General features: G+C 38.2%; 1 protein-coding gene across 2 annotated transcripts in view; it reads right to left on the bottom strand.

Annotated features, from left to right (window-relative positions):
• Bdp1 (B double prime 1, subunit of RNA polymerase III transcription initiation factor IIIB) overlaps positions 1–14,130 on the bottom strand; it is a 117,541-nt gene that overhangs the window by 22,562 nt on the left and 80,849 nt on the right. For both annotated transcript variants that reach the window (XM_008838483.3, XM_008838482.3), the window contains exons 29-34: positions 12,553–12,781; positions 11,599–11,759; positions 9,014–9,164; positions 8,675–8,849; positions 4,014–4,095; positions 3,472–3,658 (exon numbers count right to left, since the gene is read on the bottom strand). In XM_008838483.3, coding sequence (XP_008836705.1) covers positions 3,472–3,658; positions 4,014–4,095; positions 8,675–8,849; positions 9,014–9,164; positions 11,599–11,759; positions 12,553–12,781 — 985 coding nt within the window. The remainder of the gene's footprint in view (positions 1–3,471; positions 3,659–4,013; positions 4,096–8,674; positions 8,850–9,013; positions 9,165–11,598; positions 11,760–12,552; positions 12,782–14,130) is intronic.

Genomic DNA, 14,130 nt, shown 5'->3' on the forward strand with positions numbered 1-14,130 from the left:
TAGAAACCCTTTTTTTAAATAATAAAAGAACATCAAGAATACATGCCAGGCATGGTGGCACATGACTTTAATCCAGCACTTGTGAGGCAGAGGCAGAGGCAGGTAGATCTCTTACAATAAAATAGAAACATTTTTTTTTTTGTTTTTGGTCTTTTTGAGACAGGGTCTCCCTGTAGCCCCAGCTGTCCTGGAACTTACTATGTAGACCAGGCTGGCCTTGAACTCACAGAGATCCTCTGCCTCCCGAGTGCTGGGATTAAAGCCGTGTGCCACCACGCCCGGCATAGGAACACTTTTTTAAATAATAAAAAAGCATCAAGAATATATGCAAGGCATGGTGGCACATGACTTTAATCCAGCACTTAAGAGGGAGAGGCAGGTGGACCTCTGTGAATTCAAGATTAACCAGTCTACATAATGAGCTCCAGATGAGCCAGGGCTACAGAATGAGATCCTGTCTCCAAAACTAAATAAGTAAATAAATAAATGTGTGTGTAGATGTGCTGGAAAGTAGCTCAGTGGTTGAAGTACTTGCTTTGCATGTATGAGGACCTGAATTTGGATCCCCAGAACCCATGTAAATATGGGCACAGTAATATACACCTGTATCAGTGTGCTTAGGATGAGATAGGAGGCAGAAACAGGAGCATCCCCAGAACCTCATGCGCTAGTTTTGTCATTTTCACCATCAAAGTCTCAGTGTATAGAATACTGAATGCGGAAAAAAAATGAAAGCAATTCATCTAAAATCAGGAACAAGACAGAGATTTCCAATTTTTTATTCAATATTATACTTCAAATTCTTTAAAAGAAAGAGATGAAAGAGGCATAAACAGGAAAGGAAGTCAAATTATCCCTGTATACAGATAGTATGATTCTTTACCTACAAAATCTTAAGAGATCCTACCCAAACACTTAAAACTGGTAAATAAATATAGCAAAGTAACAGGATACAAAAACCAGTATCATTTCTATACACCGAGAATGAAATCAGGAAAACAATCCCATTCAGAACAGCCTCAAAAAAAAAAAAAAAGAAGATGAAAGACTTTGATGATAAAGATGACAAAGCACTGACAAAGAGTCTATGAAATCACCTTCATAGTATGAATGGCATTCTTCACAGGACTAGAAAAAAAAAATCTGAAAATTCCTATGGAAGCACAAAAGTTCCTGAATAACCACAGCAATCATGAGAAAAAGGAGCAATGCCAGAGGCATTATAATATCTGATTTCAAAATATACTACAGAGCCACAGTGAAAAAGAAGATGCTGTCATTAAAAACAGAATAGCAGACACAGAAACAAGTCCATGCATCTACAGCTGGGTCTTAACACAATTATCAAAAACATACACTGCAGAAAAGGCAGTCTCTTCAACAAACAGTGCTGGGAAAACTGTACATCCAGACATTAACTCCAAATGGAACTAAAGTCTTACCATAAGACCTGAAACTTTGAAAATACAAGAAGGAAACACAAGAGAAACATCTGACTCTGACAGCTCAGGAAATAAAATATCAGTCAGCAAATGGAATTAAATCAAATTAAAGAGTTGCTCTACAGCCAAGAAAACAACAGAGCAGAGAGAACCTGCAAAATGCTAGACAATCTTTACCAGCTATTTATCTCTCAGAGGATTAACACACAAATATTCAAAGAAATTTTTTACACTTATTTTGTGTGGGGGGGAGCATGTGTACCATGGTATGGGTGTAGAGATTAAAAGGCATTTTAAGAGAGTCAGTTCTTTCTTTTCACTATGAGGGTTCCTTGGATCAAACTCAGGTTATTGGGCTGGGTTGCAAATGCCTTTACCTACCAAACCATCTTCTCAGTCATGTACAGAATTTTCAAAAAGCTAGGTAGGGCTGGGGGTGGTGGTGGTGGTGTATTCCTTTAATTCCAGCACTTGGGAGACTGAGACAGGCTGATCTCTTTGAGTTCAGGGCCAGCCTGGTCTACCTAGTAAACACCTGGCCAGCCAGAATTACATAGTGAAAACCTGTCTCAAGAAAGACCAAAAGAGAAAGCCATGTGTGGTGGCACACACCTTTAGTCCCAGTACTTGGAGGTAAAGGCAGGAGGATTTCTGTGAGTATACACAGCAAGTTCCAGGCCAGCTGGGGCTATAGGGAGACCCTGTCTCAAAAACAAAAAAGAAAAGTCAGGAAGGTAGAACCCAATCCTCAGAAAGCTGAGGCACAAGACAGGCTACATAGTCAGACCCATACACATATGAAAATGTCATAATAAAACCCCTGACTTATTTTGTATAACTAACATACATACATACACATACACACACACACACATACGCACATATATATATGCTAATTTTTAAACTAAACTAAAAATGGACATTAAAAATGGCTGATCTTGGGGGCTAGAGAGATGGCTCAGTGGTTAAGAGCACTGGCTACTCTTGCAGAGGACCCAGATTCGGTTCCCAGCACCCATATGGCAGCTAACAATCATCTGTAACTCCAGTTCCAACAGATCTGATGACCTCTCTGACCTCTGTGGGCATTGTACAACATGGGTGCACTTATATACATGCAGGCAATACACTCATACACAGAAAATAAAAATAATAAAATATTTTAAAAATGGCTGATCTGAACAGCTATTTAGCAAAAGAAGAACAACTGTTCGATAAATTTATGAAAAAATAATCTTTGGCTGTCAGAATGATTATCAAAAGAGAAAGCATTTATTATTCAACCAAAAGGAAAACTGAAATATGTCCAGCAAGAAAATAAAGGGACCTTGAAGATATCATGCTGTGTGAAATAAACCTCATATAGAAAAATAACTATCATGTGTTTTCTCTCATATGTAGAAGAAACAAAACCCAAAAAGCCCAGAAAGTAGAAAAACTTAGGGCAGGTAACAGGGTAGAGGACAGGAAGCGGGTAGGACAGAGAAAGGACAGGGTCAAAGCACCACATTTGCATACATGGAAATGTCACAACGAATCCCTCTAGTATGTACTATTAATGTGCATTAATAATCACATACACAGTACTGGGTTGTTTTTGTTTTTGTTTTTGAGACAAGGTCTCATTAATGTAGCCCCAACTGGCCTGGATCTCACTATGTAGACCATCCCAGACCAGCCTCAATCTCACAGCAATCTGCCTGCCTTTGCCTCCTGAGTGCTGGGATTAAAGGTGAGTATCAACATGTCTGGTGATAACTATATCTATATCTATATCTGTATCTATTTTTGTCTTTTTGAGACAGAGTCTTCCTGTAGCTCCAGCTGGCCTGGAACTCAATATGTAGACCAGGCTGGCCTTGAACTCACAGAGATCTGCCTGCCTCTTCCTCCCGAGTGCTGGGATTAAAGGCATGTACTACCACTCCTGGCATATATGTTTTTTGTATACAGTTGACTTGTTTAATCAATACTACTCAATTCATAAAGCATCTTTGCTCCTAGCAAAACCAGTTAAGCTTTTTTTTACCTCAGGTCACTTCTTTCTACTGTATTCCCTGTTTTGACCAATATAGGTGCTGGCAGCAGAGAGCTTGGCATTAACTGCATGGAGGTATCAGTAAATTCCTCTGCTCCATTGGTTGGGATTTCCACCAAAGTCAAAATGAATGCTTGTTCATCTTCTCCATCTTGATGTATATTAGCAATTAGATTCACTGTCAAAGTTAAAGGTTAGGAATGAAAAGCTAATCCAAAAATAGCATAAAATCACTGTTTAAATTCTAAAAAGGCAGTCTCATGACATATATCACCAAGATTAAAATACAGTCCCCAACCCATCAAAATAATTTCCCCTCAGGGGTAAAGATGATTCATTCATTATATTTATAATTTTGAATAAAATTGATATAAAAACACTTTCTCAGTGTGGGTTTTTCCTGTTTTCCAAAAAATTGCTTTTTAAGACTGCCACTGACCATTTTTAATACTGTTTTGTGCTCTTCCACAGTTAAATGTAAAAATTACATGATATTTTATCTATGATACTTTGCTGAAGGCAGACTTTCATACCTGTAAGGTCCTGAGGGCTGATTACACTCTCTTCTGGGATTACACTCTCTTCTGGGACTTCTGGAATACTAGTTGGTGTACACTGCCATAAAAATATTAGAAGGAAAATGAAGCTTGAAAATGTTTTTCAACAAAACATTGGCAAAGAGGCAATGTCTCCAAACTCGATGACTTTTTTTTTTCTAATCTTTTTGAGACAGGATCTCCCTGCAGCCCCGGCTAACCTGGAACTCATTATGTAGACCAGGCTGGCCTTGAACTCACAGAGATCTGCCTGCTTCTGCCTCCTGAGTGCATACCACCACGCTCCTCGACTTACCTTTTTTTAAAAAAATATTTTATTTTTATTCTATGTGTGTGAGTGTTCTGCCCGCATGCATGTAAGCACACCTGTGTTGTGCAATGCCTTCAGAGGTCAGAAGACAGCACCAGACTTTTCTGGAACTAGAGCTACAGATAAGTTGTTAGCTGCCATGTGGGTGCTAGGAATTGAACCCGGGTCCTCTGCAAGGGCAGCCAGTGCTCTTAACCAATGAGCCAACTCTCCAGCCCCCTCATTAACTTATTGTAAACATGCAATTTTTAAGTGTTTTTAAAGATTTTTAGCTCTAGGAGATCTGATATCCTCTTCTGAACTCCAAGGGCACCTGTATACATGTGTACAAAACCCAGACACATACATAATTAAAATAAAATCTTAAAAAAGAATGCCGATTAAATTGTTAAATATGAGTATTCTGGGTTGGAGAGATGGCTCAGTGGTTAAGAGCAGTGACTGCTCTTGCAGAGGATGCGGGTTCAATTCCTAGCACCCACATGGCAGCTAGAACCATCCTTAACTCCAGTTCCAGGGGAACCCGAAGCTCTCTTCTGACCTCCGCGGCATTGCACGACATGGGTGCACTCACATACATGCAGGCAATACACTCATACACATAAAATAAAAAATAATTAAAAAAAAATTTTTAAAAGTGAGTATTCTATAATTTCTGAAGTGTCAGGGTAGAGACCCAAACTCCTCAGCTCTGGCCATGTTCACATCAAAACATACACTCTGAGTAGGTACCACCTGAATGGAGGTAATTGCTCTCCTTGCCTCCAGTGTAGGTTTTTCCTGTTTTCCAAAAAATTGCCAGTATACTGTTTATAATTCTCTAATGCTTAAAATCTTCAAACTTCCATTTTGAAACAAATAATGTCAATTATTGATTAGGTAAGTCTTGTCAATGAATACCAAAACTATTAGGCGATAAGTGCTTGGTCTCAGTGGACAAGTTTCTAACAAAGTAGAAAAGATGTCCTTATAACAGAAATCTCATTGACACTATTCTGGCCAAGTGCTCAGTCAGCATCTCCAGCAACGGGTCAAAGTGATACTATGCATCTCCTGATGTGATACAAAGGGAATAACACAGCATTGCTCTGTAGCCATCTAGCCCCTCAAACTGAAACCAACAATGAGGCGGCCATTAAAACAAAAGAAAAAAAAAACAGGTGTGGGGGCATGATAGTGCCCTTTAATTCCAGAACTGGGGAAACAGAGGCAGGTAGGTGTCTGTGAATTCCAGGCCAGCCAGGGCTACAAAGCAAGACCCTGTCTAAATAAAGAAACAAATAAACATCAGAATGTGGACAACCTTAAATGCTTCTAAAATATCAAATTCATTGACATTGAATACAGTGATTCAGTAACATTATTTTAATGCTCATAAAACGTCAAATTCACAAAAGAGAAAACACATGCCTTTAACCCTAGCACTTGGAAGGCAGAGACAAGGGATCTCTGTGAGATCTAGGCCAGTCTGGTCTACACAGCAAGTTCCAGGCTAGGGCTACAGGGAGACCTTGTCTTTAAAAAACAAAAACAAAAACAAAAAAAAACAAAGAAGAAATGACAACTAAATGCAATGTGAAATGTGACAAATCTTAATTGGGTCCTAAACCTTTTGTTTATTCTTGGTTTTGTTTCTGTTTTTATTTTATTTACTTTATGTATATGAGTCTTTTGTATGTGAGTGTACCAAGTTCATACAATGTTTGCAGAGGCCAGCAAGGAGCATCAGGTCCCCTGGAAGTAGAGTTACAGATGGCTGCTAGCCACCATGTGGGTGCTGGCAACCAAACCTGGATCCTCTGCAAGAGAAGCCAGTTGCTAAGCCATCTCTCCAGCCCTGTTTTTGTTTTTGTGATAGGGTCTCAAGTCTCCCAGGCTGCCCTCAAACTCCCTATGTAGGGGAAGATGACCTTGAACTTCCGATCCTCTTGTATCTATATCCTGAGTGCTGGGATTATAACTGTACTACTCTGCTTGATTTTAATCAGTAGGGAATCAAACCCAGGGCTTCATGCATACTAGACAGGCACTCTATCAAGTGACTTACATCAATACTCCGTTAAAAAAAAAAAAAAATCTACAAAGACATGATTGGGATAAGTGTGGAAATTCTTAAGGGAACTGCATATTAAAATAATGTTACTGAATCAATGTTAAATAGTACAGTAATACTGAGTCTGAAACAGCACTGTCACTATTTTGTAAAAGAACATTCTCGTTCTTTATTAAAGGTACGTTTACATCAGCTCAAGTTTTCAACTTATTTTCAAATGGACCAAGTTTTTATTTAATAATAAATTAACTAATAATTTTAAGAACTAGCAGAGCACCAGCATTCATCACTCTCTGCTATTTTTTTCCTAATTTTTTGTATTTGTGTGTGTGTGTGTGTGTGTGTGTGTGTGTGCGCGCGCACCCTTGGAGGCCAGAAAGGCATCAGTTCCCCCGGAGCTGGAATTACAGGTGGTTGTGAGCTACCCTATGTGGGGGCTGGGAACCAAACTCTGGTCCTTTGGAAGAGTAGTATATGCTCTTAACTGCCGAGTCATCACTCCAGGTTCAATTAATTTATTTACTCTGTGTGTGGGGGGGGTGCACATGGCTACATCGAGATGTGAAGGTCAGAGAATAACTTGAGGGAGTTGGTTCTCTCTTATGTGGGTCCTGGGAATTGACCTCAGGTTGCCAGGTTGGCAGAAAGCTCCTCTACCCACTAAGTCATCTCACCAGCACTCAATCAAGTTTTTAAGAGTATTTAACTAGGGATGGTGAGATGGTTCAGAAGATAAAGGCACTTGCCTTGCAGACCTGGTGATCTGAGTTCAATCCTCAGAACTCACATGGTGGAAAGAAGAGACTGACTCTTCCAAGATGTTCTCTGACCTCCACAAGTACTGTCCTATGTGCATGTCTGTGCATGTGCATGCACATACATGAGCAGGCACACAAAATAAGTTTAAGTATCTACAGAGCTGGAGACCCAGTCAAAGAGAGCAAATGAGAAAAACTAACCACGACTCCAAAGAAACAGTATGCAAAAGTTCTTGTAAGAAAGAGTTATAAATTTTTCTCTAAGTCTGAAATTATTTCAAAACAAAAAGTAAAAAAACGTAGAACTCTCTTAACTTTGGATATAGTCAAACTCCCTAATCTCTATTTCCTTTAACAAATCATGCTGTTCCACACCTATTTTTAAAAATGTTCCTCTCCCTTTAATTAGCTATATTTATTCCTCAAGCACTCTCTGACCTAAGGAATTCTTTTAAGAATTCCTAGAGATTAAATTGATTGGGGGAATCTTATTCAAATCTCTACCACAGCATCTGTCAGAGTTTAACCATTCATTTACTCATACTTCCCAAAGAGTTGTATCCCAGAGCCTCACAGTACCAGACATGTAATAGTAACATCTCAGCCAACATCTACATTGTGAATGAACTCTTCAGAAGGAAGACCTAAGACCCAAGAAATAAATTTCTCAAGCTTTTAATAAAACTGGGTAACTCTTTTATCTCTATGCTCCAGAGACTGAAAACACACCAAAAATTCTATCACATTCTTTGTTTTTTTGTGTTTGTTTTTAAGACAGGCTCTTAGAGAAGAGAGGCTGGCTTCAAACCCCTTGGCTCCAGAGATCCTCTTCCCTCAACCTACTAGTAGCTGAGACAACAGGTAAGTGGCCCTATACCCAATTCACAATACATTCCTGGCAAAGTAAAACTAGGAAAACTGGATTAGCAATTGTGAGGAGCTGGCAGGAACTGGAGAGCGCTGGGGAATTGTTGAAGTGAGGGAACTGTTTGTGAATTGCTTATGTGAACATATATATATATGGTTGGTTTTTTTTTTTTGGTCTTTTTGAGACAGGGTCTCCCTGTGGCCCCAGCTGTCCTGGAACTCACTATGTAGACCAGGCTGGCCTTGAACTCACAGAGATCCACCTGCGTCTGCCTCCCAAGTGCTGGGATTAAAGGCGTGCGCCACCAAGCCTGGCTTATTTGGGGTTTTTTGTTGTTATTTGAAACAGAGATATACCTGTTTATGCCTCCCAAGTACTGGGATCAAAGGTGTGTGTGGTTTTGTTTTTTGACATAGGGTGTTGCTGTAACTCAGGCTAGCTTGTTCCATAGTCCAAGTTATACTCAAACCTAAGATCCTCCTGCCTCTATCTCTAGAGAGCTGGGATTACAAGCATGAGCCACCATGGTAGGCTGAACCTATTTATAAAAAATGTGAACTAGAATAGATTATATTTACTGTATGTAAACTACGTTTCTAAATGAAGATAAAAACACATGCTGCCCATTGTTATAGTCTACATTTTTACCTGTGGCACATGAAGCATGACCATGCTGTCCTTAGAGTTTTCACTGGGTGGTTCTTCAGCAGAACTGTCACCAAGACCGTGACCAGAATCAAGTGTGTGAAGCCCTATCTCAGAGGAAGTAACTGGAGCAACGAACATGTGCGCTTCTTGTAATCTCTCCTCTTGAGCTTCATTTCTAAAATAGTTTCAAACATTATTTGAAATACAGAAACCAACCATGGAATTATTTTTAGAACTAAGTATTATCATTTAACAGTTTTCAATAAAATTCTTAACAGCTAAGGCCCATGGCTAAAGCAAACGCAAAAGAAATGAATGCAGCATTACTTCCCTCTTTACCTTGAGTTTAGGCCTGCTTCTTGTGAAGCACTGGTCCCTCTGACATTGGGTGCATACACCAATTGCTTCTGCTCCTTACTCTCTGCTGTTATAACTGGCCCAAGGGTTTTAGCTTCCAAATCTACTGCTTTGGGATCATTTTTCTCAGTTTCTTAAATAAATAATAATAATAAACACATTTAAGATATAGTTGAAAATGTTCAACTAAACTCTTTATATCAGAAACATCCTCTCTCTTAAAGATAGATTCAGCAACTCCTTCATGTGTCTCATGACCCAAAAAGCAGCTCATTTACATGGCAGAAGAATGAGAATGTCAAGATTTTTAAAAAATTATTTACTTACTTTATTTATTTTTATTTATTTATTTATTTATTTATTTATTTATTTATTTTTTATGTGTATGAGTGTATGTATGTAAGTTCACCTGTGTCATGCAATGCCTATGGAGGTCAGAAGAAAGCATCAGATCCCCTAGAACTGGGGTTACAGGTGGTTGTTAGCCATCATGTGGGTTCTGGGAACTGAACCTAGGTCCTCTGCAAGAGCAGCCAGTGCTCTTAACAGCTGAGCCATCTCTCTTGCCCCCATGCCAAGATTTTTGAACAGTAAAACATGATTAATAAAGACTACACTGCATATATTTCCTTCCTGGATACCAAAGCAATTGCATCCCCCCCCCAATAGTTTTACAGTACTAATTAAAATAGCACTATAATTAAGGATAAGCAAGACAGCTTAGCAGGTAAAGACTCCTGTCACCAAGCCTGAGTTTGATCCCTCAGACCCACATGGCAGAAAGGTGAGAATTGACATGCTATGGCACATGCACACCTGCATTCACACACATATACACATACATGCATAAATCACAATTACAAATATTTTTTAAAAACAATATTATAGGAACTAGAGAAACGGCTCCGCTATTAAGGTGAAGACAGACTCTCTGAGAGATTGAGGCTAGCCTGGTCTACATAGCGAGTTCTAGGCTAACTGGAACTACAGCGAGACCCTGTCTCAAAACAAACAAACAAAACAAAAATCAAGCTAAACAAAAACAAAAAGTCAGGCATGACAGCACTTGGGAGGTAGAGGCCAGTTGATCAAGAAGTTCAAGATCATCCTTTGTCATACAGTAAATTCAAGGCCAGCCTAGACTTACAAGAGACTTTATCTCAAATAATTAAAAGAACAAACCAAAAACAGTATGGTGATCCAAGCCTGTAATCCCAATACTTGAGAGATAGAGGCAGGAAGACTGGGAGTTCTAGGTCATTCTCCTCAGCTACATGATTCTGAGTTCAATGTCAGTCAGTGAGTGATACACAAAACCAAACAAACTGCCGGGTGGGCGTGGTAGTGCACGCCTTTAATCCCAGCACTTGGGAGGCGGAGGCAGGCAAACTTCTGTAAGTTAGAGGCCAACCTGGTCTACACAGCAAGTTCCAAGCCAGCTGTGGCTACAGGGAGACCCTATCTCAAAAAAGACCAAAATAGATAAGTAAGTAAACAAACACAAAACTTAATTTTTTTTAGACAGGCTCTCACTATGTCCTGTGGGGCAGTCTCAACCTCCAGAGTGCTAGGACTAAAGGTATGTGCCAGCACACTAGACTCTAAGGAAAAAGCAATTAATGCAGCACTTTTTATTACAGCCATGCTTTGAAACACACGTACACTGCAGAGTTAAATCTAGCTAACTGAAAAATACACTACCTTATAAACCCCTTTAGTGATGAGAACACATAGCATCTACTCTACACTTATCAAAAGTAAAATACATCATCATTATCCTTCATCCTCATCTTGCTGCACCACTGTTGTACAGCTGTTTTTTTAAAAGGTACTGAATCTGAACAGTATATATGATATGGTATGCATGCATTTTTATTCTTTCAAAACTATACATTTAAATTTATTTACAAATGTATATGTGTGTATATATTGGTTTACATGTTAATATGTATGTGACCCCATTTTGGTGCTTATATGAGCATAAAATATTTCTAAAAGACTGTTAAATAGCAGTTTATCACTAAAGCTGAGACTAGTGGTCTGGGAACTAAGAAGGAACTGATTTTGTCTTTAACCTCAAGCTATTTAGGCAGTCTCTTAATTTCTGCCACATGTAGCAGCATCATATAACTTACTCGGACATGCTGAGTATTCACAAAAAAACACACATATACACAAATTAATCCAACAAACAACAAACAAAGCAAGAAAATGGTACCAAACTACTTGATATTTATTTTATTGCTCATTTTTACTTTTTTGCACTTAACAGCATTTTGTAAAATTTAAATAATTTAAATTTTAATTGCTAATGCACTATCACTTTTATTTAGAAAAGATCTATGCAGCCCAGGCTGGCTTCCAACTCCCTATACAGTTGAGGATGACTTTGAATTTTTGATCTTCCTGCTTCTACCCTCCAAGGGCTAAGAATATGGGCATGCTACCACACCAGATTTGCTAATAAAATAAGCTATTAAATTGGGAGGCAGGAGGGTTGCACATACCATAGTATGCATGTGGAGGTCAGAGGACAACTGTGTGATTCTGAAAAAAATCAAACTCACCATTTTGAATTTCCACTTCTGTCCCTTTGGTTACACAAAAACTGGGAGTTTCCTGATGACCATGAAACCCACTGGCCCCTGAAATTGTCTCAGGATTTGGTTTAGACTTAACAAACCTACTCCTCACTCTCAAATTTTTGGTCACTATAGAAGCTGTATGCCTAGAAGTAAAGATGAAAGAAAGTTATCAGTTAAGTAAAAATTCCTTTGCCATATTTATCTTTACCATTGATATAAACAATAAACACCATTCAGGTACCACAGTACAGTAGTTTGCTTGTTTGTCTGTCTGGACAAAGTCCTGACATGTAGCAAGGCTCACCTAAAACTCAAGGTTATCTCCTGCCTCAGTCTCTGCAGAGCTGGGACCACAGGTATGCATCACCACACTTGGGAAATGTTCACGTCTTTTTTTCTTTTAATTTATAAAAATTTGTTTTTATTTTATCATATGAATGCTTTGCCTGCATTTATATAAGTGCATCATGTGTGTACAATGCCTGCTGAGGCCAGAAAATGGTATCAGATCCCCTGGAACTGGAGTCAGACAGGTGGTAGCCACCATGTGGGTGCTAGGACATGAACTTGGGTTTCCGTCAACAGCACCCAGTGTTCTTAACTACTGAGTCATCTTTCCAGCCCGCAAACGTTCATTGCTTAATGTTAAAATTATAAAGTAGTAAGTTTACTAAAATACTTTAAAAAATGGAGACCATGTTTGTAAAAGACTACATTGACATAAATCTACTTCACTGAAGCTTCAAAGACACTGCAAACATAGTGCTGTAATTTTAATAAGCAAACCAATAAACCATTAAAATCCATATTAGCTAATCCTTAATATGTGAAAAAGCAACACTGCCTACTTTAAATTTATACAAAACCAACACTACAAGCAATAACTAAGACTAATGGTGGATCTAATTGTATTTATTAACTGAATACTAAAATAACCTGGTTGGTAGAGTGTTCTTCACTGCTTCTTCCATTAAACCATCTTCTTCTTTAGTATTTTGTTCCTTCCATACAATCTTGTTTTCTTCAAATGATGCAGGAGACATACTAATGACAGGTGAAGAAAGCTCCTGACATTCATGAACAATTTTGTGATTTACATTATCTGGGCTAAAAGGAACATGACTTTTATCCTTTGAATGAACATCAGGAAATACACATACTCCTACTGCAGAAGAAAATAGGAAATTAAAATTGATCCAATATTAATAGCTACTTGAATTAAATTAATTCTTCAACACTGAATAACTGTCCAATTCAATTTCATTAGTAGTTTGTTCTATTAGACTCCAAACTTAAATTATGATCTCACATTTCTTTCAAGGATTTAAACTATAATGAGCTTAATAATTCTTATCACTGAAAATTTGAGCCACTTTAATTAAAAATTGGTCTGTTTGTTACTATCAATAATTATATAACCCTAGATGGATTTCAAGATAGAACATCTTCAGTTACTAATTTTTAAAACTTTATTTTATGTACTAGAAATTTGTGGTAGGCTCCAAAGGGCCAATGAGAGACAAGCCCTACACAGAACACTAATTAGAGACTCTAATGATAAATACATGGTTGTGAAAATGAACGGCAGGTCAGTAATCAGTCAAGTCAATTGCCACGAAAACAATCAACACATTTACTCACTTAATGTAGCTTCTGGTATAGGGTAGTTACCTCAGCAATAGAATGCTTGCCTAGCAAATTCAAGGCCCTAGATTCAGTCCCCAGCACCAGGGGGGGAAAAAAAATAGACTATAGTTTCTAAATTTAGCTTAACATATTAAAAATTTAGGTTGGCATTTCCTTTGGTTTCTTGTAAACTACTGAAACAGTTTAAATTACCTCAGTACTACTACTTGCCCCTTCAGAGTAGATTTGTCATCAAAGTATGATCATCTCAAGCAGAAAGTACTTTACTAAAGAAACATGTATACAGTGATTAGTGGTCATTGACCTCCATTATCTAATGATGTTTATATTGCTATAGGTGGAGCATTCAATACATTCTTTTTTATTTAAAGACAGGTCTTATATATATATCAGGATGGCCTCAAACTCAGAGGTCAGCCTGCTTCTCCTGAGTGCTGGGATTAAAGACATGAGCCACCATGCCTAGCCAAATTATTTTATGTAGGTGCAGAAGTTAGAAGAAAGTGTCATAGTTCCTGGAACTGGAGTTATGGAAGACTGCTAGCCACCATGTGGGTGTTGAGAACTGAACCTGGGTACTCTGTAAGAGCAGTGAGCACTCTTAACCACTGAGCTATCTTTACAGTCCCAGCCAAATTATCCTTTCTTTTCTTTTTTTTTTGTTTTTGTTTTGTTTTGTTTTTTTAAAATTATTTATTTAATAACAATATAATTAGAAGAGGCATTTCATTACAACAGCATTGACATATTCAGTAATAATTTCCAGAGCTAAGATGCTTCTCTTTCAAAACTGGCTGTAAATTATTAGGTTTACGTTGAGTTAATAGAGTTATACAATATTGTACTCCACATAAACCCTTTAAGACA

Source organism: Nannospalax galili, unplaced genomic scaffold, assembly GCF_000622305.1.
Source record: "Nannospalax galili isolate Female #2095 unplaced genomic scaffold, S.galili_v1.0 scaffold898, whole genome shotgun sequence".
Taxonomy (NCBI): Eukaryota; Metazoa; Chordata; class Mammalia; order Rodentia; family Spalacidae; genus Nannospalax; species Nannospalax galili.